General features: G+C 33.8%; 2 protein-coding genes across 3 annotated transcripts; both read right to left on the reverse strand.

Annotated features, from left to right (window-relative positions):
• Positions 1 to 683: 683 nt before the first annotated feature.
• On the reverse strand, positions 684 to 8,014 carry layna (layilin a). The gene is made up of 8 exons (XM_051111201.1): positions 7,806 to 8,014; positions 7,481 to 7,498; positions 6,176 to 6,473; positions 5,943 to 6,100; positions 5,415 to 5,459; positions 3,488 to 3,574; positions 2,207 to 2,309; positions 684 to 2,119 (listed from the first exon to the last, which is right to left on the reverse strand). The coding sequence occupies exons 1-8, from the start codon at positions 7,879 to 7,881 to the stop codon at positions 1,768 to 1,770; spliced, it is 1,137 nt and encodes a 378-aa protein (XP_050967158.1). The 5' UTR covers positions 7,882 to 8,014; the 3' UTR covers positions 684 to 1,767.
• Positions 8,015 to 8,315: 301 nt separating this feature from the next.
• On the reverse strand, positions 8,316 to 19,399 carry hoatz (HOATZ cilia and flagella associated protein). 2 transcript variants are annotated; one of them, XM_051111203.1, is made up of 6 exons: positions 18,456 to 19,399; positions 16,683 to 16,718; positions 16,523 to 16,596; positions 11,107 to 11,166; positions 9,206 to 9,261; positions 8,316 to 8,412 (listed from the first exon to the last, which is right to left on the reverse strand). In XM_051111203.1, the coding sequence occupies exons 1-6, from the start codon at positions 18,655 to 18,657 to the stop codon at positions 8,346 to 8,348; spliced, it is 495 nt and encodes a 164-aa protein (XP_050967160.1). In that variant the 5' UTR covers positions 18,658 to 19,399; the 3' UTR covers positions 8,316 to 8,345. The 2 variants fall into 2 exon arrangements, with proteins under 2 accessions (XP_050967160.1, XP_050967159.1); XM_051111202.1 differs by having other exon boundaries at positions 18,435 to 19,399.
• Between the last annotated feature and the right edge of the window lie 1,661 nt (positions 19,400 to 21,060).

Consider the following 21,060-nt stretch of genomic DNA (forward strand, 5'->3'; position numbering starts at 1 on the left):
GGAAAGAGTGCAATATTTTGACAAACTAAAGATAATAGGCTAGGTGGTAATTAAAGATATGTACAAGCAGTATTAATTAAGATATTATCCTAATATTTTACCTACCTGACCAGCAATGATAAAAACAAACACAAATGTTGTCAAGATTCTTGCCCTGGAAATCCTGGTTCAGTTTGACCAGTTTTTTTCCACTCTTCTTCTTGATTTGTTATAACCTTTGATAGTCTATAGTACTCCAAATGTTTTTCCTGGTCCGATCGATTAGTACAGCCCAAAACATGACAATGCTTGACCATTTTCAGCAGCAATAATCAGCTAAATATGTGAGTTTCATTTGGTTCAGTGGCATTGTTTATGTTCAGTGCTGCCAGTATGGCCGACTGATGTCGAGTCGTGAAAACACTCAATACTGAATTTGTTTTTGTGCAAGTGAGAGTAAATGCATGTTCATGTTTAGTCTAGAACTACAGTAAGCATCATATTTACACAGCGCACACAATGCCTCTGCATTTACTTCCAATTTCTCTAAACATGGGCACAGGAGAACTCAAATATTATCTTGTAAATTAAAAAATAATGCATTATGAGTTACTTAAAAAAAAAAAAAAAAAAAAGTAATCTGATTACGCAATTTACGTTACTTGCAATGTGTTACCCCTAACACTATAGATGGTGTTAAATTTGCCAAAACATGTAAGTAAATGTATTTAGTTTCAATTTCACTCATTTGTTTTTGTTTATTAAGGCTTCATTAACATCACTGCATTCACATTCCAATATTTGCATATAAGAAACTTGAAGGATGTTTGATCATTCATTATTTCACAGGAAAAGACAGTCTGCAAGACATTGTCACAGTGTAATTACTGAGCCCCATACAGCACATCCAGTAAAAGCAGCATAACAGGGTCATGCAAACCAACCAGTGAGGACAAACAAGCCATCTCATATCCAAGCATCTCATTCTGATTTGTTGAGCAGCTTGTTTGTAACATTGTACCACCTTTGAGTGTTCATCCTCCAGAATTTGGCTTTAAGATGCATTAAAAACTGGCAAGTATTAATGTTATAGGTATTGTATGTGTCATAGGAGCCTATGAATACTAAAATCGTACTATAAATAAAAAAGAGAAAAGGGTAAACTCCTTCTGATAATCATATGGGACTCAAAAACTTCAGATGTTGTTGCACCGAAAGTCTCATTAGAGTAAATTGATGGTAGATCTGCAGAAATCTGGGAATTAGTTTCTCTCATCAGGGTTATTATTGTTTGAAACTAAAATTAAAACCATAAAAAATTACTTACTTTAAAATAATCACTAACTAAAACAAAATATAAAAAAACCCCTTTAAACTTACATTTAAATTTAAATCTGTTTTAGTTTATGTTATTTCAGCCAAGGCAACATTTCTCTTTTTTTAGTTTAAGTACTAAAATAAAGCTAAAAGTATGAACTAAAAGGTAAAAAACATATATCAACATATATAAAAAAAGAAACTAATGAAAATGACCTAAAACTAAAATGCATCTAATTCGAAATATTAACAAAAACTATAATGCTTTAAGAATGATATTAAAATAACACACTCTCTCATTCATCCAAACGATTGGAGGTTTTAAAAATGACAGAATCCACACATATCCAGGCCTCTTTTAACCTCTTGCGTCCTCCTGATTTGAAAACCTACACTGAAATATTGATAATATTGGATATCTGTCACCAAGGAAATACTTGGGTAAGACTTGGCTAATGTTCATCTTTTGTATCAGTAGCCATATAATTCATCCATCCATCCCTGGTCTCTGTAATATCTCCCGCTTCCACGGCCCTGCAGCGTGTCATACAAATCGTTGGTCACAAAGCCGCTCTCAGTGCTGGCCAGTGTCACAAAACCACTTTCAGTGTCCCTGCCTGCCAGGTTGTCGTAATCTCCAGGTGGAGTGTCTGGAGAAGAACCCAGGAAGGAAGTGTTCTTGATGTCAGGCCGCGTACCTGCTAGGTCTGATTCATGCTGCCTTCGGATGACGTTATAGACGTCCGGGCTCGGGCTATTGCATCTTTCTCCAGCGGCCCAGTATCCTGGCTCCTTTGGTGGGGTCTCAGTTTGTTGTTTCTTCCTGCATGCAAAAATGATGTTGTATGCTATCAAATTTATCACATTTAAAATGTTTTTGAACAGTTAAGTGAGCAGTCAAACAACGCACCTCTTTGTGAACAGCTTAAAGCAGAAAACTCCCGTCGCAACAATCAACAGCAGCAGAAGTGGTATGGTTGGCAGCACAATGTAAGCGATATTAAGAACATTGTCTGAAAGACATGATATGGGAATTTAGTTAGTGCAACCAGTAAAGTTCAAAGTTTGGGGTTGGTAAGACTTTTTAAATATATTTGAAAAAAGTTTCTAATGTTCTTCCAAGGCTGCAGTAATATTGTGGAATGTTTACACGTTTACATTTATTATATTTATTACATTTAATATATTTTAAAATGCAATCTATTTCTGTGATGGCAAATTTGAATTTTCAGCAGCCATTATCCACTATTCAGTGTCACATGATCCTTCATGCTAATATGCTGATTTGCTGCTCAAGAAAAAAAATATTTTATTATCTATATCTCATTATTAACAAACAGTTGCACTGCTTTGCTGCTTAATTATTTTTTTTTTTCCTGTGATGAATAGAAAGTTCAATAGAACAGCATTTATTTTGTTATTTTTGTAACGCTATAAATGTTTTTTCAAAAATAGTTGATGAATTTTTCCTTACTGGAAATATTACTAACTCCAAAGTTTTGAACAACAGTGTATATCATTATATCTATCTATCTATCTATCTATCTATATATATATATATATATATATATATATATATATATATATATAGATAGATAGATAGATAGATATATAATTTTAAAGATTTTACATTAAAAAAAAAACACCAGGCATTACTGTATGTTGTTTAAAAATTGTTGAATAAAGTAGTTATTTTTGTTTTCTTTGCGCACAAAAAGTATTATCGCAGCTTCATAAAATTACGGTTGAACCACTGATGTTACATGGACTATTTTATGACATCCTTACTATGTTTCTGTGCCTTGACCATGGTAGTGCCCTTGCTGTCTATGCCGGGTCAGAAAGATCTCAGATTTCATAAAAAATATCTTAACTTGTGTTACGAAGATGAACAAAGGTCTCAGGTTTGGAACGACATGAGGGCGAGTAATTAATGACATAATTTTCATTTTTGGGTGAACTATCCCTTAAATGATCTAGAAATAGTGCATATGCTGAAATGTTTGTCTTCAATTTGCATCATAATAATTCTGTTTTAACTCTTTCAGAATTGTAAAACTATATTTACTCCAGGTAATTCAAGTTTAAATTAAAAAAAAAAAAAAAAAAATCCCAGACTTTTTAGATCCCTTGTATTGTATTCATGTCATGACAGTCTTCTGTCTTATCTGTGAAATTCTGTGAGATTCACCTGGAGGTTCAGATACGAGCACCCTCATGCCATCATCCTTCTCTGTGACAGATGGGTTTCTGGGTATTCTGGGTGTCGGAAGAGCATCTGTAATGTATATGAAACAGGTTTTATGGTATTATCTGGTATAAGACATCAATATAGCAGCACAACAAACAGAAAAAAGTATAAAACAAACAAGTACAAATATTTCTCATATTCTCACAAAATTGCACAATAAAATGAATCCATCCAGTTAGGCCAGAATTAGGCCAGTGGTCCGCAACATTCTTGACACCAAAACCCTCTTTTCTTCAAGACATTATTTTAAGGTCCTTCAATCTATGCTGATACAGACCGCTGGTAATTAAATTTTTTAATTGTAATTAAAATGATGTTAATTACACTAAATTTAAATCATTTTAAGACTTAAATGAATAGTTCATAAAAAAGAAAAAACAATGTACTCAAACTTGTATAACCAAACAGCTGACGATAGCCATTGAATTCTATAGTATTTTTTTCATACTATGGAGGTCAATGGCTACTGTCAACTGTTTGGTTACCAATATTCTTTAGAATATCTTTGTGCTAAGTGAGTGAGTGCTAAGGGTAAGAGTGAGTAAATGATGACAGTTTTCATTTTTGAGTGAACTATCGTTTAAGGCTCTCTGACAGGAAAAATGATAAACATAAAGATAAATAGTGACAACTACTTTAGCACTACAACATTTTATTTTTAATGAGCGCATGTTGCAGTAATGTAATCTGCCACTTTAAATGCTTGAGCTTTTTAAAATCAGGTGGAATTTGATTGGCTTTCAGTATATATATATATATATTATTGTTCAACAGCTAGACAAAATAATTCTGAATGTGACTTTAACAATATTGTTCCACTGTGTTGTTATTGTTAATGTGGACATCCCTATTCTCATAGAATTAAAATTATTATTAAAACTTTATAGATGTTATTACTGTAGTTACAGTTATTTTCCTTGGTATGGACAGGCCTTTATTGCGGCCCCCTCGAAACCCCTATTGGTTGAACCACTGCACTGCAGCAAAACACTGCATTAGGTATACTTATTTTACAGAAAACCCCCCCCAAAAAAACAAAAAACAAAAAACATTTCACAAAACCATTTATACTAGTTATCAGTGTTGGGGAAAGTTACTTTTAAAAGTAACGCATTACAATTTTGCGTTACTCCCTGAAAATTAACTAATTACTTTGTTACTTTTTATGGAAAGTAATGCGTTATGTTACTTTTGCGTTACTTTAAATCTGGGCAGGGCTTGCTTCTTTGTTTTTAATATAAAACAATTCTAATGTAAAAGCCCTTTTACACCAAAAGTGAAATGAATTCACCTCAGGATGAAAGAAAAGTATATTTATGCAGGAGATCACTCTTCAGCTATAAAAAAATGAAGCACAAATGTTAGTTTATCTAAAGTATTTTTTGCTTATTAGTATGGTTGAATTGCATCATCTAAGATCAGCAGCAAAAACACTGGTTAATAAAATCGGATTAAATACATAAAGGATATTTTTTTATTTAACATATTTAATTATTGCAGGGTTGCGTCATATTCTGAGTTTACATTTCACTGTTTATATTTATTTTGAGGAATACTGAATCTGTTTTTTGTGAGTGAGATGAATTAATGCATGTTCACACTTAATCTAGAATACAGTAACATCATGTTTACTCCCAATTTCCTGATAGGAGACTTGTCAATCAATAAATGGGGAAAAAAGTAACTCAGATATTTTCTTAGAAATTCAAAAGCAATGCGTTACTTTACTAGTTACTCGAAAAAAGTAATATTATTACGTAACTCGCGTTACTTGCAATGTGTTTCTCCCAACACTGCTAGTTATGCAGAGGTGCTATATTAATATACAAATTAATTAATTTTCTCAAGCACAATATTCCTAGCTTACCTTCATATGTTTTATTTTCTGCAGGGATTGGTGCTGGAGGTATATCTGAAACAACACATGAAGACAGTGTTATCACATACTAAACAATTCTTGATGTTCTAGCATGCTCTAATGAAATATTGCTATAATAGCACTGATATACAATAATACCACAAATATTAACTTTTAAATAAATGTCCACATTTTCTGAACAAAATGTGAATGTTAAAGGAGCACTCCTCAAATTCCGCTCTTCAGATATGTGGTCTCCTCTGGAATGTAAGCTATCTTTTTTTTTTTTTTTGCCTTTTTCATTGTACACCAGATGGAAATCATAAGCCTAATTGCTTCGAAAAATAATAGCACTTCTCTCTTAACAAAGCTGCGCTATTTACATGTGTCATTCATGTCTGTATAAACAGTGCAGGATGAGTTACAGTATGCTGAAGTTTAATGCTTAGTGCTGGGGTTTGTTCAAATCAGTGAGCTACTGTATATCATTAGTAATGTTAATTGACTAAGAAATCAGCTGAATAAAACATTCCCAACCTTTGGTGTACTTGCAAATAAAGTTGTTTTTGGTTTCACAATTGTCATCATTCCACTGGAACATGTAGGGCCCACCCTGACCAGGAGGAGCAGAGGGCTGATGGTACATCACTACACACACCTCAAACCCACAAGAAGGCTCATCCCAGTGCCAGTTCCTGTCACGCACAAACACAATACAATGAGCAAAAGCACCTACAAAGGAAATTTGTCCAATGTGGCTCTCATTATACCTGAAAGTTGCTCGGCTTCCATCCAGCCAGTAGTATTGAGAAGGACAGTCTCCGTTTATCTCCTCATAGCCTTGATCCCTACGGAGGCCGATCCAAAAGTCTCCATCTGATGCTTTCAGTTCATGGATGAAGTTCTCTATCAGCCTCTGCTCAGTCTTAGACTCAATACTGAGAAGGTCTCCACCATCACTCCTGCAGGCTCGGCTTGCATCTTCAAAATTGAGTTTACGCCGAATGTCTTGAAAATAGGCGATTTTATAGCAGGGCTTCTCAGTGCCACGCTTGCATATCTGCTGGCCTTGAAAGACACATTATGGATGTTAGGAAAGACAATGGTATACTGTAATGGTAATGTTTGTACAATTTTAAAAGCGATTTTCACAATATTTAGATTTTTTGTACCCTCAGATTCCAGATTATCAAACAGTTGTATCTCAGCCAAATATTGTCCTATACTAACAAACCATACATCAATGGTTTTTAGCAGATGTATAAATCTCAAGTTCAACAAATTGACCCTTATGACTGGTTTTGTGGTCCAGGGTCACAAATGTGTTCCTTTCCATTGATATTATCTCCATGTCCATGTAATACTGTTAATACTCTTTAATACCCTTAGGATACAAGAGATGAACATTATTGTACTCATGTAGGAATCTACTGTACACCTATACTGGTTTAGCAGTCTTAAAGTTACAAGGACAGATATTACAGCAAAATCTTCATAAGTTATAATAGATGTGATTTTTTTTTTTTAAATAATATAATTGGCTATCATTTTATTGACTGTTTTGTTTACAAAAATACTGTATTATTAACATAGATGAATTACTTTTTATTAGTTCAAATCAGTGTAATCGTATTATAAATCATCAATAACAATAAAGAAAAACAAACCACATTTTGAAACACTGAAAAGTGAGTCTGTATTCTGTAAGTGACTGTAAGTGCACCGTCAGAAAAATGTCAGCTATTGTAAATCGCGAAATAGAAAATCTAATTTTCTCCATGCACAAAGCCCTTTAATACACATATTAAAATGTATATATTTAATTATACATTTATGTATATTACAATACATTTTACAATACATAAAAAGTGTTTTCCTTTTACAAAGAACATTAATAAAACATTGTGTAGTGACAAAAAAAAAATCACTACTAAAGTGGCCAGGGTGTTCCAGAGTACCTTTTCCCTAAGAGTGTAGATATTTAAAGATAAAATGAGTATCATATAAATATACAGACATGGGATGGAGCTTCATTTCATTTAAAGAAAGCCATTAGTGTCTGCGGCAGAACATACCTCTAGGCTCATAAATGTCTGCACCACAGGGAGGGATGGACAACACGTCGGGTTTACAAGTGGTGAAGAGAGAAAAACAGCACTGTTAAAGCATGATCTAAAGAAGTCACTTCCTATATTCAAGTATCTCATTAAAATGAGTTAAACAGGAGACAAAAGAGTCGGGGGGAAAAGCAAAGTTATTGCGCAAATGCACACGAGACATACATCACATTATAAATTAAAATAAGATCTCAACCCTTATTCAATTTAGAAAGCTTTTCTTCCATGTACCATATGCATAGCTTAATATTTTGAAATGGTCTTTCTTAAATGTGCAACTTACCGCCCAGGAGCTTTGACGCGCACACGGAGACGCTGAACAAAACCAACACGCAGCCACATTTTCTCATTAAATCCATGTTATCATCTTTTATCAAACTTCCATGGGTCTTAAAAGTAATTTCACGAAGACAAAGAAAAGCCAAGGAAATAAAAAATGAACATCCAACACCAGGAGGCTTCGTCCAGTAGAAACCCGATCACCTGTTCCGTTATCCGCTGAAATCTTTGTGAACGTCTGAAGAGGCAGTTCAGAGTGAGGCGCGCGACGCACAGACGATCACAACACGTCATCAACTAACAGTAACTAACACGCTAAGCGCTTTTATTTGAAGATATCAACAATTCATACAACGATTACAAGTACACACTGCTCACTGGTCTTTAGGTTAGAATTTAATGTTTGAAGTGTTTAAAACAAACAAACAGACAAATGATAAACACATATAGGCTAGTCTAGCTGCATTATAAGTGCACATCTTATACATTTGTCTGTTTACTATAATAAAATGACACGTTATGTTCTTTAATATCATCAATATGTTTACTGGAGCTTTTGAACTTCTTTCTGGTCTTCATCCACAGATGATGAAAGGGTCTTTGGAGCCAATCTACAGAGAACACACAAATCATTTCAAGGTTTTTAAAGTCTATTTGAAATGCTTATAATTTATATTATTTTCCACTTTGTTTTAGATGCAGCAAACAAGCTTATCTGAGCATTACTGTTATATGTGTCATGCTTTAGAAACCAATCTACCGCACAGGCTAATGAAAGTCTTCCTACATGACATTAAGTAAAGGATTTTGCAATGATGCATTTATCAGAAAGAGAATTGTTTTGGATAATAGGACAGGTAATCAATGCAGGTTTGAGCCGTCTGTACAAAGCGGAGCAGAAAAGATCAGACAGATTTCAGATCAATATCCAAGCCTCAATATAAGCTTAAGTTGGTTTTCCAATAACCCTTCATCACTGGGTCTGGAAATCAATTTTAGTAGGCTAGGAATCCATATAATAATCAAACTGTTAGAAACTGTCAGTAATTTCTCTCTCTTTCAAGCTGACAAACCATTCCCCCCTAACCAGTTTACCTTTTTAAATAATACTCAGGGTTGAGGCCATACGTGCTTTTCTTTTTTATAATTGGATGTGATTTACAGTAGCAGCATCAGCGGAATAGCTCCCCTATGCTGTCCACTGCAGTAAATTCCTATTAAGCACACAATTAGTATTACTTTATTGAATGCAGTAACACATTGCACTATACCATCACCTTTAATTGTAAAACGTTTATTGCATTGGTATCCGTAAGCTGCAAATGAGACAGTGAAAGATAATTTTCCAGATGAAATTATAATCAGATGTATGTTAATCTCTGACAGAGAAGAGAAATAACATACCTTTTTTTCTCTAGGTTGCCTTTTCTTGGTTTGTTTCGGTAGGAAATCATCTCCTTCTGTTGAGAATATACATCAGACCTGTATTAATTCTGCATGACTCAAAATGAAACATACACATAACTTTTTTTTAATCAGTTGTTTTCTAGTAAAAATGAAAAATAGATATGCACATCAAGGCTGCATGTATTTGATAAAAAAATAGTAAAAACTGTAATATTAAAGTAAATGTTTTCTGTAATATTAAAGTAAATGTTTTTTTTTTTTTTTTTCTGTTTTGTGATTCTCAGAAATTATTCTAATATACTGATTTGGTGCTCTGGTGCATTCTAATATACTCATATTGCTTATCATCATTCTTCTACTGATTTTTTATTATTAGAAATCTTTTAACAATATAAATGTCCTTACTGTTACATTTGATTAATTTATTGCATCCTTGCTGAATAAAAGTGTTAATCTAAAAAATACATATAAAACAAATATTATTGGTGATTAAAGATTAAAGATTATTTATTTTACTTTAAAATTTCATATATAATGTCTTATTTCCTGATTCTTTTTTGGTGAAATTTGCTAGCACATTTTTGAGTGAAAATATTTTTCAAAGTGTAAAAATACAAAACAGACAACAACAAAAAAGTGTATGTATAAATTAACACTAAAACCTGAAAACTTTTACCAGTAAAATTTAAAATATACACTGCTGTTCAAAAGTTTGGGATCAGTCAGATTTTTAATGTTTTTTAAAGAAGTATTATTGTCTGCTCATCAAGGCTAATTATTTGATTACAAATACAGAAAAAACAGTAATATTGTGAAATATTATTCTAATTTAAAATAGTGGTTTTCTATATTAATATACTTTAAAATAGAATTTATTCTTGTGATGCAATGCTAAATTTTCAGCATCATTACTCCAGTCTTTATGTCACATGATCCTTCAGAAATCATTGTTATATGCTGATTTATTATCAATTTTGGAAACAGTTGTGCTGTTTAATATTTTTTTGGAACCTGTGATACTTTTTTGGGGATTTTTTGATGAATAAAATGTTAAAAACAACGGCATTTATTTTGAGATCTTTTATTTTATCTTTTATTTTGAATAAGTGCTGTTCTTTTTAGCTTTTATTCATCCTGAATCCTAAAAAGGTGTCACAGGTAAAGAAAAATAAGCAGCACAACTGTTTCCAACATTAATAGTAAATCAGCATATTAGAATGATTTCTGAAGGATCACGTGAAGACCTGAGTAATGATGCTGAAAATTCAGCTTTGCATCACAGAAGTAAATTATATTATGACATATAATAAAATAGAAAACTATTATTTTAAATAGCAATAACTATTTAATTGTAGTTTTGATCAAATAAATGGAATTTTGATGAGCATTAGAGACTTCTTTAAAAACATAAAAAATATTCCTGATCCCAAACTTTTGAACAGCAGTGTACATTATACAGCTAAAACTGAGATGCATAACATCACATCATCATATCGCGTTCAGTTCAGCTTGTATTAGGCTTGTAAGGTACTCAGCAGGGGCTGGATAAAGCACCACCACCCCATAATCATCAGGCTGCTCCCCAGAGAGACATCAAAGTCTTGAGGAAGCCCACCCCCTCCTTTTCTCTCCTTCTCTATAGGGGAGGATGCCCTAAGAAATGCTGAGGCTCTAGGGAAAAAGTGCTGAGGAAGGGAGAGAGAGCACTCTAATGAATGGGAGAGAAATAAAACACTTGGCTGTCTGAGAAACCCGGTCCAGCAGCATCCAAATATGCAATGGCTGTGTTAGCAGAAGACCCAAGATGAAGTTTAGGCTGATACAAACTGAACGGAGAGACCTGAGCGGATGCTTTAAGCTAATGGAGCCAAGTACCTCTTTCCAAGTATATTTCTTACCTTAATTCGCTCGTCCCTCTGCTTTTTCAGAAGGGCAATAATCTGATCTCGTTTCTTGGCCTAAAACAAATATGAAATATGCAAGTTAATGCACAACCAGGGTACATAGTACAACAGTTTCTGAAGTATAACACTATAATAACTTTAAAACTATTTAAGCAAAAATTATAATATTTTGAGCTAGCTATTATTTTTTATACTTTTAATTTTCAATTCAATGTTAGTTACATTTTTAGCAGTTTTTTAAATGTGCTTTTGACATTTATATTAATTTTTTATAATTATTATTATTTAGTTTTTACAAATACTAAATATATATATACTTATAACTTGTAAACGCACAACCAGGGTACATTGCATATGAGTTCCAAAATTTATCTACCAACACCTACATTGATGCCCATCTGTATACACTTTTATTGCGTATAACAGCACTGCTGAATAGGCAGCAGCTGTCCAACAGCTGCACTTACTAAACAAGCCTCATAATTTTGATTTAGCGCCCATAGTTTCTGGCTGCACTTAATGTCATTTCATTAAATCCATTACATGCTTGTACACTGTAACCATTTTTCAAGCCAATATCATTATATGGCAGGTTAATCAGTTATAATAATGTAATGTAATGTCTCTGTTGATTATTATCACCGAGTGTAAACATCTGTCATATTGCAATCTGCAAACACTGAATGAAATGGATTTGTGGAACAGTACAACACATTGGCAAAATCACATTAGAGCAGGCTGGAGTAAGATTACATTTTCCCACATTATATTAAACATTACATTAATAGAGCAACATAGAAAAATGACTTCAAAGCATTTCTGAATTTAGCCTCTTTGACAGTGCACAGCCAATCTTTATGAAAACCACCCATGTATAACCCCTTGATTCAGAGGGTTTGGGAATGAGGTTAATTAGCTAAGAGTAATCTCATAAAATGGATCTGTCCTCCAGAGGGCCATCCATCTTGGGGTTTCCAGGTTGATTACTCACAGTGGGAAAGCAGAAGTTACAGAGAGGGCACTGCCCACTGCCCTGCTGAACATGCTAGCTTCAGATGCAAGGAGATGAATGACTGACCAAGCTGTGAAGAACACATGAGACACCAGCTAAGGTAGTGCATGTGGAAGGCTAGAGTTCAGTACATGGAGACGCTAAACTGTATTGGGGCAGCAACAGTATTATGAGGTGTAATATAATATAATCTAAAACTACTTCAGCACAAAAAACAAAAACAAAACAAACAAACAAAAATAAACAACAACAACAAAAAAACAAACAAAAAATGACAAACATTTTTAAGAGTATACATTTTTTAATATTATTATTTAGGTTTACATTTAGTTACTTAGCAGACGCTTTTATCCAAAGTGTCTTACAAATGAGGACAACAGAAGCAATCAAAAGGTTTAAAGGCTTATTATTTTTTAATTTCAGTTTTAGTTTTTATTTATTTTAGTTCCAGTTAGTAATTTTTAGTGCTTTAGCTTAAATTTCACAAAAAAAAAAAAATAAGAAGAAGGGAAAAGTTGCCTTGGCAATGTTGGCTTATTTTTACCAAAATTGTTTTCATGGTTTTAGTATTAGTTTTAATTACCTAAACAGTTTTCATGATCCCATATTAATCAAGAGACATGTTATATTTATGTTTAATTATGTCACACTGCAAGTAGCAGAAACATTTAAAATTTCACCGTGATGGCAAAAAAGTAATTGATTGAACAAGTAATTGATAAAAAATGTTGAAATAGCAACCAGCTATATGACCTAAAACATTTTCTTAATATACAGTGGTATCCTATTTATTTATTTAAATTAGGGAAAAAAACGCACATTTTAGAATTAAAAAAAAAAATCAAAAGAAATCAATATAGAGCTGAAAATCACACTGGAAAACAAGGTTTTATACACATGTCGTGAAGTTCACACAGCTGTAGTGCTGCTGTCATTAAACCCCCTTGTCATCCAAGATGTTCATGTCTTTCTTTCTTCACTCGTAAAGAAATTATGCTTTTTGAGAAAAATATTTCAGGATTTCTCTCCATATAATGGACTTCTATGGTGCCCCCGAATTTAAACTTCCAAAAAGCAATTTAAATGCAAAGGTCTCTAAACCTTATCTAGCGAAATGATCTGTTATTTTCTAAAAAATTTTTTTTTTACAATTTCTATACAGTTTAACATCAAACGCTCGTCTTGTCTAGCTCTGCGTGAACTTGGTGTATTCCAGTTTATGATAGTTAGGGTATGTCGAAAAACTCCCATCTCATTTTCTCCTCCAGCTTCAAAATCACCTTACATCGCTGCAGAAGTACCGACCCAGTGTTTACAAAGTGAACATGTAAAGGTCAAATGCCCTTTACAAAAAAAAAAAAAAAAAGGGTAAAAGGTTTTTCAACATACCCTAACTGTCTTAAACCAGAAAAAATAGAGTTCAGGCAGACCTAGACAGATGAACATTTGAGGTTAAAAAGTATATAAATTATTACTATTATTATTATTTTTTTTTTTAGAAAATAACCAATCGTTTTGCTAGATAAGACCCTTCTTTGGCTGGGATCATTTGAAGCTGCATTTAAACTGCATTTTGGAAGTTCAAACTCGGGGACACCATAGAAGTCCATTATGTGAAGAAAAATCCCGAAATGTTTTCCTCAAAAAACATAATTTCTTTATGACTGAAGAAAGAAAGACATGAACATCTTGGATGACAAGGGGATGAGTACATTATCTGTAAATTTTTAACTACTCCTTTAAGGGGGGACATACTAAATACTAAGACATTCTGACATTCATGATAATTTTTCAGTTTTAACTGATGATTTTCATTTAAAATAATTTAAAAACAATACAAAATAAATTGATATTTTTACAGACATGGCTGAGATCAACTACCATTTAAGAATTTCAGCTTTGTGTCATTGTAATGTCAAGTCTATAAATAAATACTGAAAATCATATTTTGATATTTTGCATAACCTAATATGACTACAGTTTTTTTTTTTTTTAAAAATCTTATATGCTCATCAGGTTCTTTGACAAGATTATTTAGTCTGTCAAGCAAAACCTACAAGTTTCTTGCCCCAGCAATGCCCGAAAAGGGACAAATCAATGGTTTCTTCTTGTACGCAGATGAATTGATCTGCAAGACCAGTGATTTCCTGCTAATCCGATTAGTAGATGTGGTTAGTGCAGTGTTGGGAGAGAAAGTAGCTATGCAGAGAGATTCATCACCGCACAAATATAGGACTTACGAGCGGTAAGCAGGCTCTTAAGGATTCTGCCTGCAGGATAGCATTACAACTGACTCCTCTGCGAGAAAATTTACACGAGTCAGACAGTGATGGAAGCCTTTAAATTAAATCTGTAGACTTATCGGATACCTCTGTTTGAAAGCATTGAAAGTGTACAATCAATCAGCACAAAAGCTGCCTGGAAATATGAAGCACAGCATGTCAGGTGCAGAATGAGTTATGTGGCGAATTTTAGGTGATGAGTGTGTTCAGATTTCTAGCATCTAAGTATAATTAACATGTAATAGTGATGCTTGCTTTAGTACCATTAAAGCCTCATACACGAGTTCCATTTTATGTTGTGATCCTAAATTATCTGTGATGTTCCTCAGAGACTCATTTTGCTTATGCGGCGTACTGAGAGCTACTCTAAAACCGGCGAATCCAGCCTGCCAGACTTACACTTAGAAACCCTGCTGATCTCAAATCATCTTTCATTAGGGATCCATAACTGCCCTCCTTAGGCAGGCTCATTAGCTTTTTATGCTGCGATGGACTGTCTAGAAATAAAGATCACAGCAAAGGGAGAATCAAGTCTAGAAGCAGGGGCCATATGGCCCACACATCATATTTTTTACAAGTGCATTTTCAACTAAATTATGCCACATATCTCAATCTTTCTTATTGTTTTTGCTTATCAGAAGTGATAAATACCTTATTTAATCAAGTCCTTTTACTTGACATTCTTACATGTGTAGTGTATTGAGCCTGTGGGCCTGCCCCCATAACAGAAAAGTCCATTTTCAAAACAAAGATTCACATATAATGTACTCACCCCCTTGTCATCCAAAATGTTCATGTCTTTCTTTCTTCAGTCATAAAGAAATTATGTTTTTTGAGGAAAACATTTCAGCATTTTTCTCCATATAATGGACTGTTATGGTGCCCCGATTTTAAACGTCCAAAATGCAGTTTAAATGCGGCTTCAAATGATCCCAAATGCGGTTGTAAACGATCCCAGTCGAGGAAGAAGGGTCTTATCTAGTGAAACGATTGCTTATTTCCATTCAAAAAAATTCAATTTAAATACTTTTTAATCTCAAACGTTCGTCTTGCCTTTGTCTTCCTGAACTCTGTGTATTCTGACTCAAGACAGTTAGGGTATGTCGAAAAACTCCAATCGTATTTTCTCCCTCAACTTTAAAAATAATTTCAAAATCATCCTACATTACTGCAAGTACCAACCCAGTCTTTCCAAAGTGAAAATGCAAAGAATATCAAACACCCTTAATAAAAAAGGTAAAACAGCAATATAAGGCGATTTCGAAGTTGAGGGAGAACATGAGATGGGAGTTTTTCGATGTACCCTAACTGCCATGAACCAGGACAAAAACAGTCCAGGCAGAGTAAGACAAGATGAGCGTTTGGCATTAAAAAGTATATAATTTGTATTATTTTTATTAAAATAACCAATCGTTTCGCTAGATAAGACCCTTCATTCTCGGCTGGGATCATTTACAACTGCATTTCAGATCATTTGAAGCCGCATTTTGAAAGTTCAAAATCGGGGCACCACAGAAGTCCATTATATGGAGAAAAACGGTGAAATGTTTTCCTCAAAAAACATTTTCTTTACGACTGAAGAAATAAAGACATGAACATCTTGGATGACAAGGGGGTGAGTAAATTTTTTGTAAATTGTTATTCTGGAAACAACAATCTAAATTTGAACTGGACTGAACTATTGTCTTCTTGATTGCTGCATTACACCTGAATTGATTTGTTTTATAATGGACAAATTTTGCAACAACAACACTGTTATTGAATTGACTTCTGTAGAGCTGATTATTGTTGAATTGAACTTGTTTTAGAATTTATGAACTTTACACAGTTACTGAACTGAACTAAAGCAACCTGAACTATGTATATATATATATATATATATATATAGCCCTAGCCTACATACTGAAGATAATCAAAAACAAAGAAAGGAAAAGAAAAGAAAACTTTTATACAAAGTATATCTGTTGAGGGTAAGAAGGTCTGTATCGTAAAGTTTACAAAATAATCATCTTTCACATTTGCTTAATTACTCAAAACAATGACCTTTTGATGAAATTAGGCTCGTTTGTTCACACATGGAATTCATAAGCATGTTCATGTACCACTAAGACCTCACCATCTCCATGTATTTCTGTCTCTCCTCTTGCTTTTGTTTCAAGTAAGCATCCTGCTGGATTTCATCATCCCTCTCTACCAAGCGAGCAAACAAACAGGCCAAATCAGATTACATTTATGAATAATACAATACACTTTTACAAAGAACATACTATACTTACTTGACCATGACTCTTGTTTTGTGGCAGCGTTTGTGGCTAAAAATAAAATAACAGAGGCTTGGTTTTCTTTATCTGATTTCATTTAAATTCCTTTTATGTGCCACTAAAATTTTGGACCATTTTTAAAGACTTTAACAGGGTTTCTGAACTCTGGCCCTTGCCTCCAATCCGAATCAAACACACCTGAACAAGCTACTCCAGATCTTTAGGATTAGGGGAGAGCGGGGACGAAAGTAACGCAGGACGAAAGTAACAAAGCTATTTTCTCAGAGCCTGGACTAAATTTGCTGTCCAAGCTATGACAGACGCATTCAGCACGCACCCTTGATGGGGCTGAGAAATATCACATGATTTCGTTATTGTTTCCCGCAGTTAGGTCCAGAAAGTAAATTATGGATTATGGTAATTTTTTTCAAATTAGTTGTTGTGTTTCTTGTTTCATGTGTCATAGTAATGATTAGTCTACATGTTATTTAGTGCTGTAATACATCCCGAAGTTTGGAGTTTTTTAGTATAGAAGTAAATTGGATTTAAATGTCAGGAGTTCCTGTCGGACGAAAGTAACACTTGTTACTTTTGTCCCCCTACAGTGACAACAAGTGTTTTTTTTTGTCCCGCAGCATGCTAATTTGGTGAATTTCTGTGTCTTGCATCATTTATCAAAACGTTTATCATAAATATTTATGTTTTATTATACCAAAGGAATATGCCAAGAGTGAGGGTCAGAAAGACAGAGAGAGGTCTGATTCAGCCACATGTTCATGAGAGGGCATTTCTGTCAGGAATATCAGTCTCAGGGCTGTTGCTACATCGCATTTACTTAAGTCATATTTAGGTTTTAGCCATACCTTAGCTTTTCCACCTCCACCTATGAATTTGCAGTGTTTCCAGATGTTTTTATGCACATTTTGAATTTATGTATACAAACAACTTGATGGAAACATGAACAGGCCCACTGTTAAATTATGTTGAGAATTTATATTATGCTAATCTAATTCTAATATTGTTCATTCTGTTAAAAAAAAAAAGTTTTATAAAAATAAGTTGAATAAATAATTAAAACAATTCAAGTTTGTACACTCAGAAACATTTGATGAAACTTAAATTTAAAGGAAAATGTAATAATTTTTCTTTTGCAAGGATTAAAGACAAAATATGTTTGCAGTTACATATTAACAAGGTCATAGTCATACATATTTAATGAAAACAAGAGTAACACACACACACACACACACACACACACACACAAATCTAGCTTGTATTGTTGTGTTACTTTTGACCCAGCTGTGTGTTACCTTCGTCCCAACCAACGGGGTCGAAAGTAGCAATGTGCAACTTACGTTCAAACTGAAATTATACTGAAGCCTTTCTACATTTTTACAAAATACCACCTGGTATTAATAGACCACATTTCTGAGTTATAGACCACAGCAAAAATATACCTCTGTCAACAACTTTATCTTTTTAAATTATGTTGTTCTGAAAAATGGTACTTTCGTCCCCACTTTCTCCTACTGGAAAGTTACAGGTAGGTGGGTTTGATCAAAGTTAAAGTGGACCTGGAGGACCAGAGTGGGGAAACCTATTTCTTTTGGTCCACTGGACCATTACCATTTCTAGTTTACACGAAATATATAGGCTAACATACGAAAACACAATATTGTGCTTTTCTTTTGTGATTTGTACAGCGTATTCATACAAGTTTGCAATGTACTTTACGACAATTTGCACATATATAATACGCGTACTCACCGAACGTTACACTTAACTTACAGTTTGGGGTCTTCGCGACTTTTAACCGCTGCCTGATGTCAGCAGAAACGAGTCGAGACTCTATTGGTGGCTGCAGGGAAAGGGAGTTCCAGAAAACCTTCGCATATGCCACATCTTCTTCGGACGCGCCATCAAATACTGTATAAAGTTTGTCGATTTCTGCAAGACTGTCTAAAACCTCTTCGTCTAGTTCTTCAGTCATAATAGCTAGCGATCTTGCTGTTCTAGCAACAGGTAACCAGTCATGTGAGGATGCCTTACTGTTGCCAAGGTGACTAAACGCTCCTTAGTAAACGGAAGTGTGTAAGAAATTACAAGAAAGGAAGAGGCACAATACACTCGAGACATCATTCTTCTGCTCTGAAATAAAAAAACGTTAATCAACTTACTATATTAGACGAGACGATTTAACAGACAATAATGTTTTAAATTACTTAATTGTAGAAATTAATGTATAACGTGTTTTGAGTAAAACGTATGATAAATCTGTATAATACCCAAACAAGACAATACATGCCCGCACAGTAATATTGTTATCCTACATGTTTTTGTAAGTAGCGTAGAAATACTTTAATTTAAGATTAAAATTATATTTATTAATTTATTTTTTGTCTTTGCCTTTGTAATTAATTTATTTTTTTGTCTAACACTGTGAACTATTTTTTACAATTAGGTTGTAACAATAACAATTAGGTTGGTAATAGCATATTAACATATCAAAATGAAGAACACAGCTATGAACCTTAAATAAAAAAAACTGCTTTTTATAAGGAAGTTGTCAGTTAACATATTTAAAATATACACTCATAGAAAAAACAGAACTGTATCATTAAATCTAATCAGACAAAGCGTGGTGTGTTTCACTTTATTGTATGATGTAGCCTATGCATTACAAAAATTACAAATAAAAACACAGCAAAAACAAATTGTTATATAACTGTATGATGTTTTGTAACTGGCCTTCACCTGGTAGTGAGGTTAGTGATTACTATAGGGATTGTAATCAACTAACTACACTGCCTGATGACCACACAGTATATGTTCTCTGGCCATTTCCATTGCTTTATCCTCCTGCAAAACATTTTTTTCTCCATTTTATTTCACAAAGGTTGAACTGTAAATTACAATTAGATCAATGTGACACATAACAACTATCAGAACAACAGAGAAAATAATCATATCAGCTCTGTGTTTCCTTGTAGGTCATTGTGTTGGCAGTATGGTTAGTGATTATAGTTTCTATAAAACAATCAGCTAACAACACTGCCTACAAACCAACCCCAACAGGTTAATATATCAGCACACAAATCTGTTTGTACCATATAAACCTAAAGGAAAAAAGACAAACATAATAAAGATTTCACATATTTCGTCTAATTTACATACCCAAGTCAAAGAAAGAAGTAATATCCACTGATTACTGAGGTATAACAAACAATATTAATTGTAGTCTTTCAGTAAGAATTCACCTGACTGAATGCTTCTGCACTCTCAGGTTTGTGTTCATCTGCTGTTGTTACGACCCTGCTGACGTCACATCTCCAGGTGGGGTTAAACTTGCAATAGTTCTTTTTAATTACAGGTAACTTTACCTGCCAAATAAATCAGGTAGTTGCGGAAAACGCAAAAAACTTTTAAAGTAAGTCAGTCTTACCTGAAGAAACTCATCGGGAGCTCTCTGTGTCGCCCTATCATCTTGCAACGTCCCTCTGCGTTGGATTCCAGCACAAGCTGTCTGTATTTATAGCCAGAGCTGATATTGTATGTTCAAATTCAGCGCCATCCGAGGCGGGAGCCACTTGAGCGCGAACCACGGCGCTCACCGCAGCAGATACTGGCGCTGTTTCTCCCAAACACAGAGATGAGCGCCGGACAACGAGGGAAACTGTATCAACGTAAAATCAGTGGAATGCACTTAACCTAAATAAATGAGCTCTTAAGAAAATTATTTTCACTAAATATTAATAACTAAATGTTTTTTTCTTGCAAACAATACTAGTAATTTTGTTACTAGTGCCAAAAAAAAAAAAAAAAAAAAAAAAAACATTTGACTACCTTAATCGAACATATTTACAGCAAACACCACAGACTTTTTATTGTCCGCGAATGAAAAATAGGCGTTGAGAGGCGTTCATCAGGGCGCACAGTTTCAAGATCCTATAATAATAATAATAGGATAATAATAATAATAATAATAATAATAATAATAATAAATTCTCCCGCCAGGTAATATACTTTAAAGAATGTGCTTATTTCAGCGGCTGCTCAGTCATTCAATTTCTTGCTCGGAATTACCATTCTTATTATCCGCAATATCTAATAATGATTAAAGTATACATTGCTAGGCCGTTACCTGTTATCATTCCTTAGGTTTAAAGTAACAAAAGTAAAGCGTAACGAGGCTTGGAGACAACAAACTGCCTTTGAGGCCCATATCTATGTCAACACTGAAAACTAGCTATGTTGTTAGCTGTTGGTAGGCGATGCTGTGCATGTTTATAGTGGACAATGGTTTTCTGGACTAGGTTACCAAAGAGACCATTTAGTCCACGTGAATGCAAGTTTAGGCTTGCCCAGAGGGACTGGGCACGAAGAAAAAAATTAT

This window comes from Labeo rohita, chromosome 5 (assembly GCF_022985175.1).
Source record: "Labeo rohita strain BAU-BD-2019 chromosome 5, IGBB_LRoh.1.0, whole genome shotgun sequence".
Classification (NCBI taxonomy): domain Eukaryota; kingdom Metazoa; phylum Chordata; class Actinopteri; order Cypriniformes; family Cyprinidae; genus Labeo; species Labeo rohita.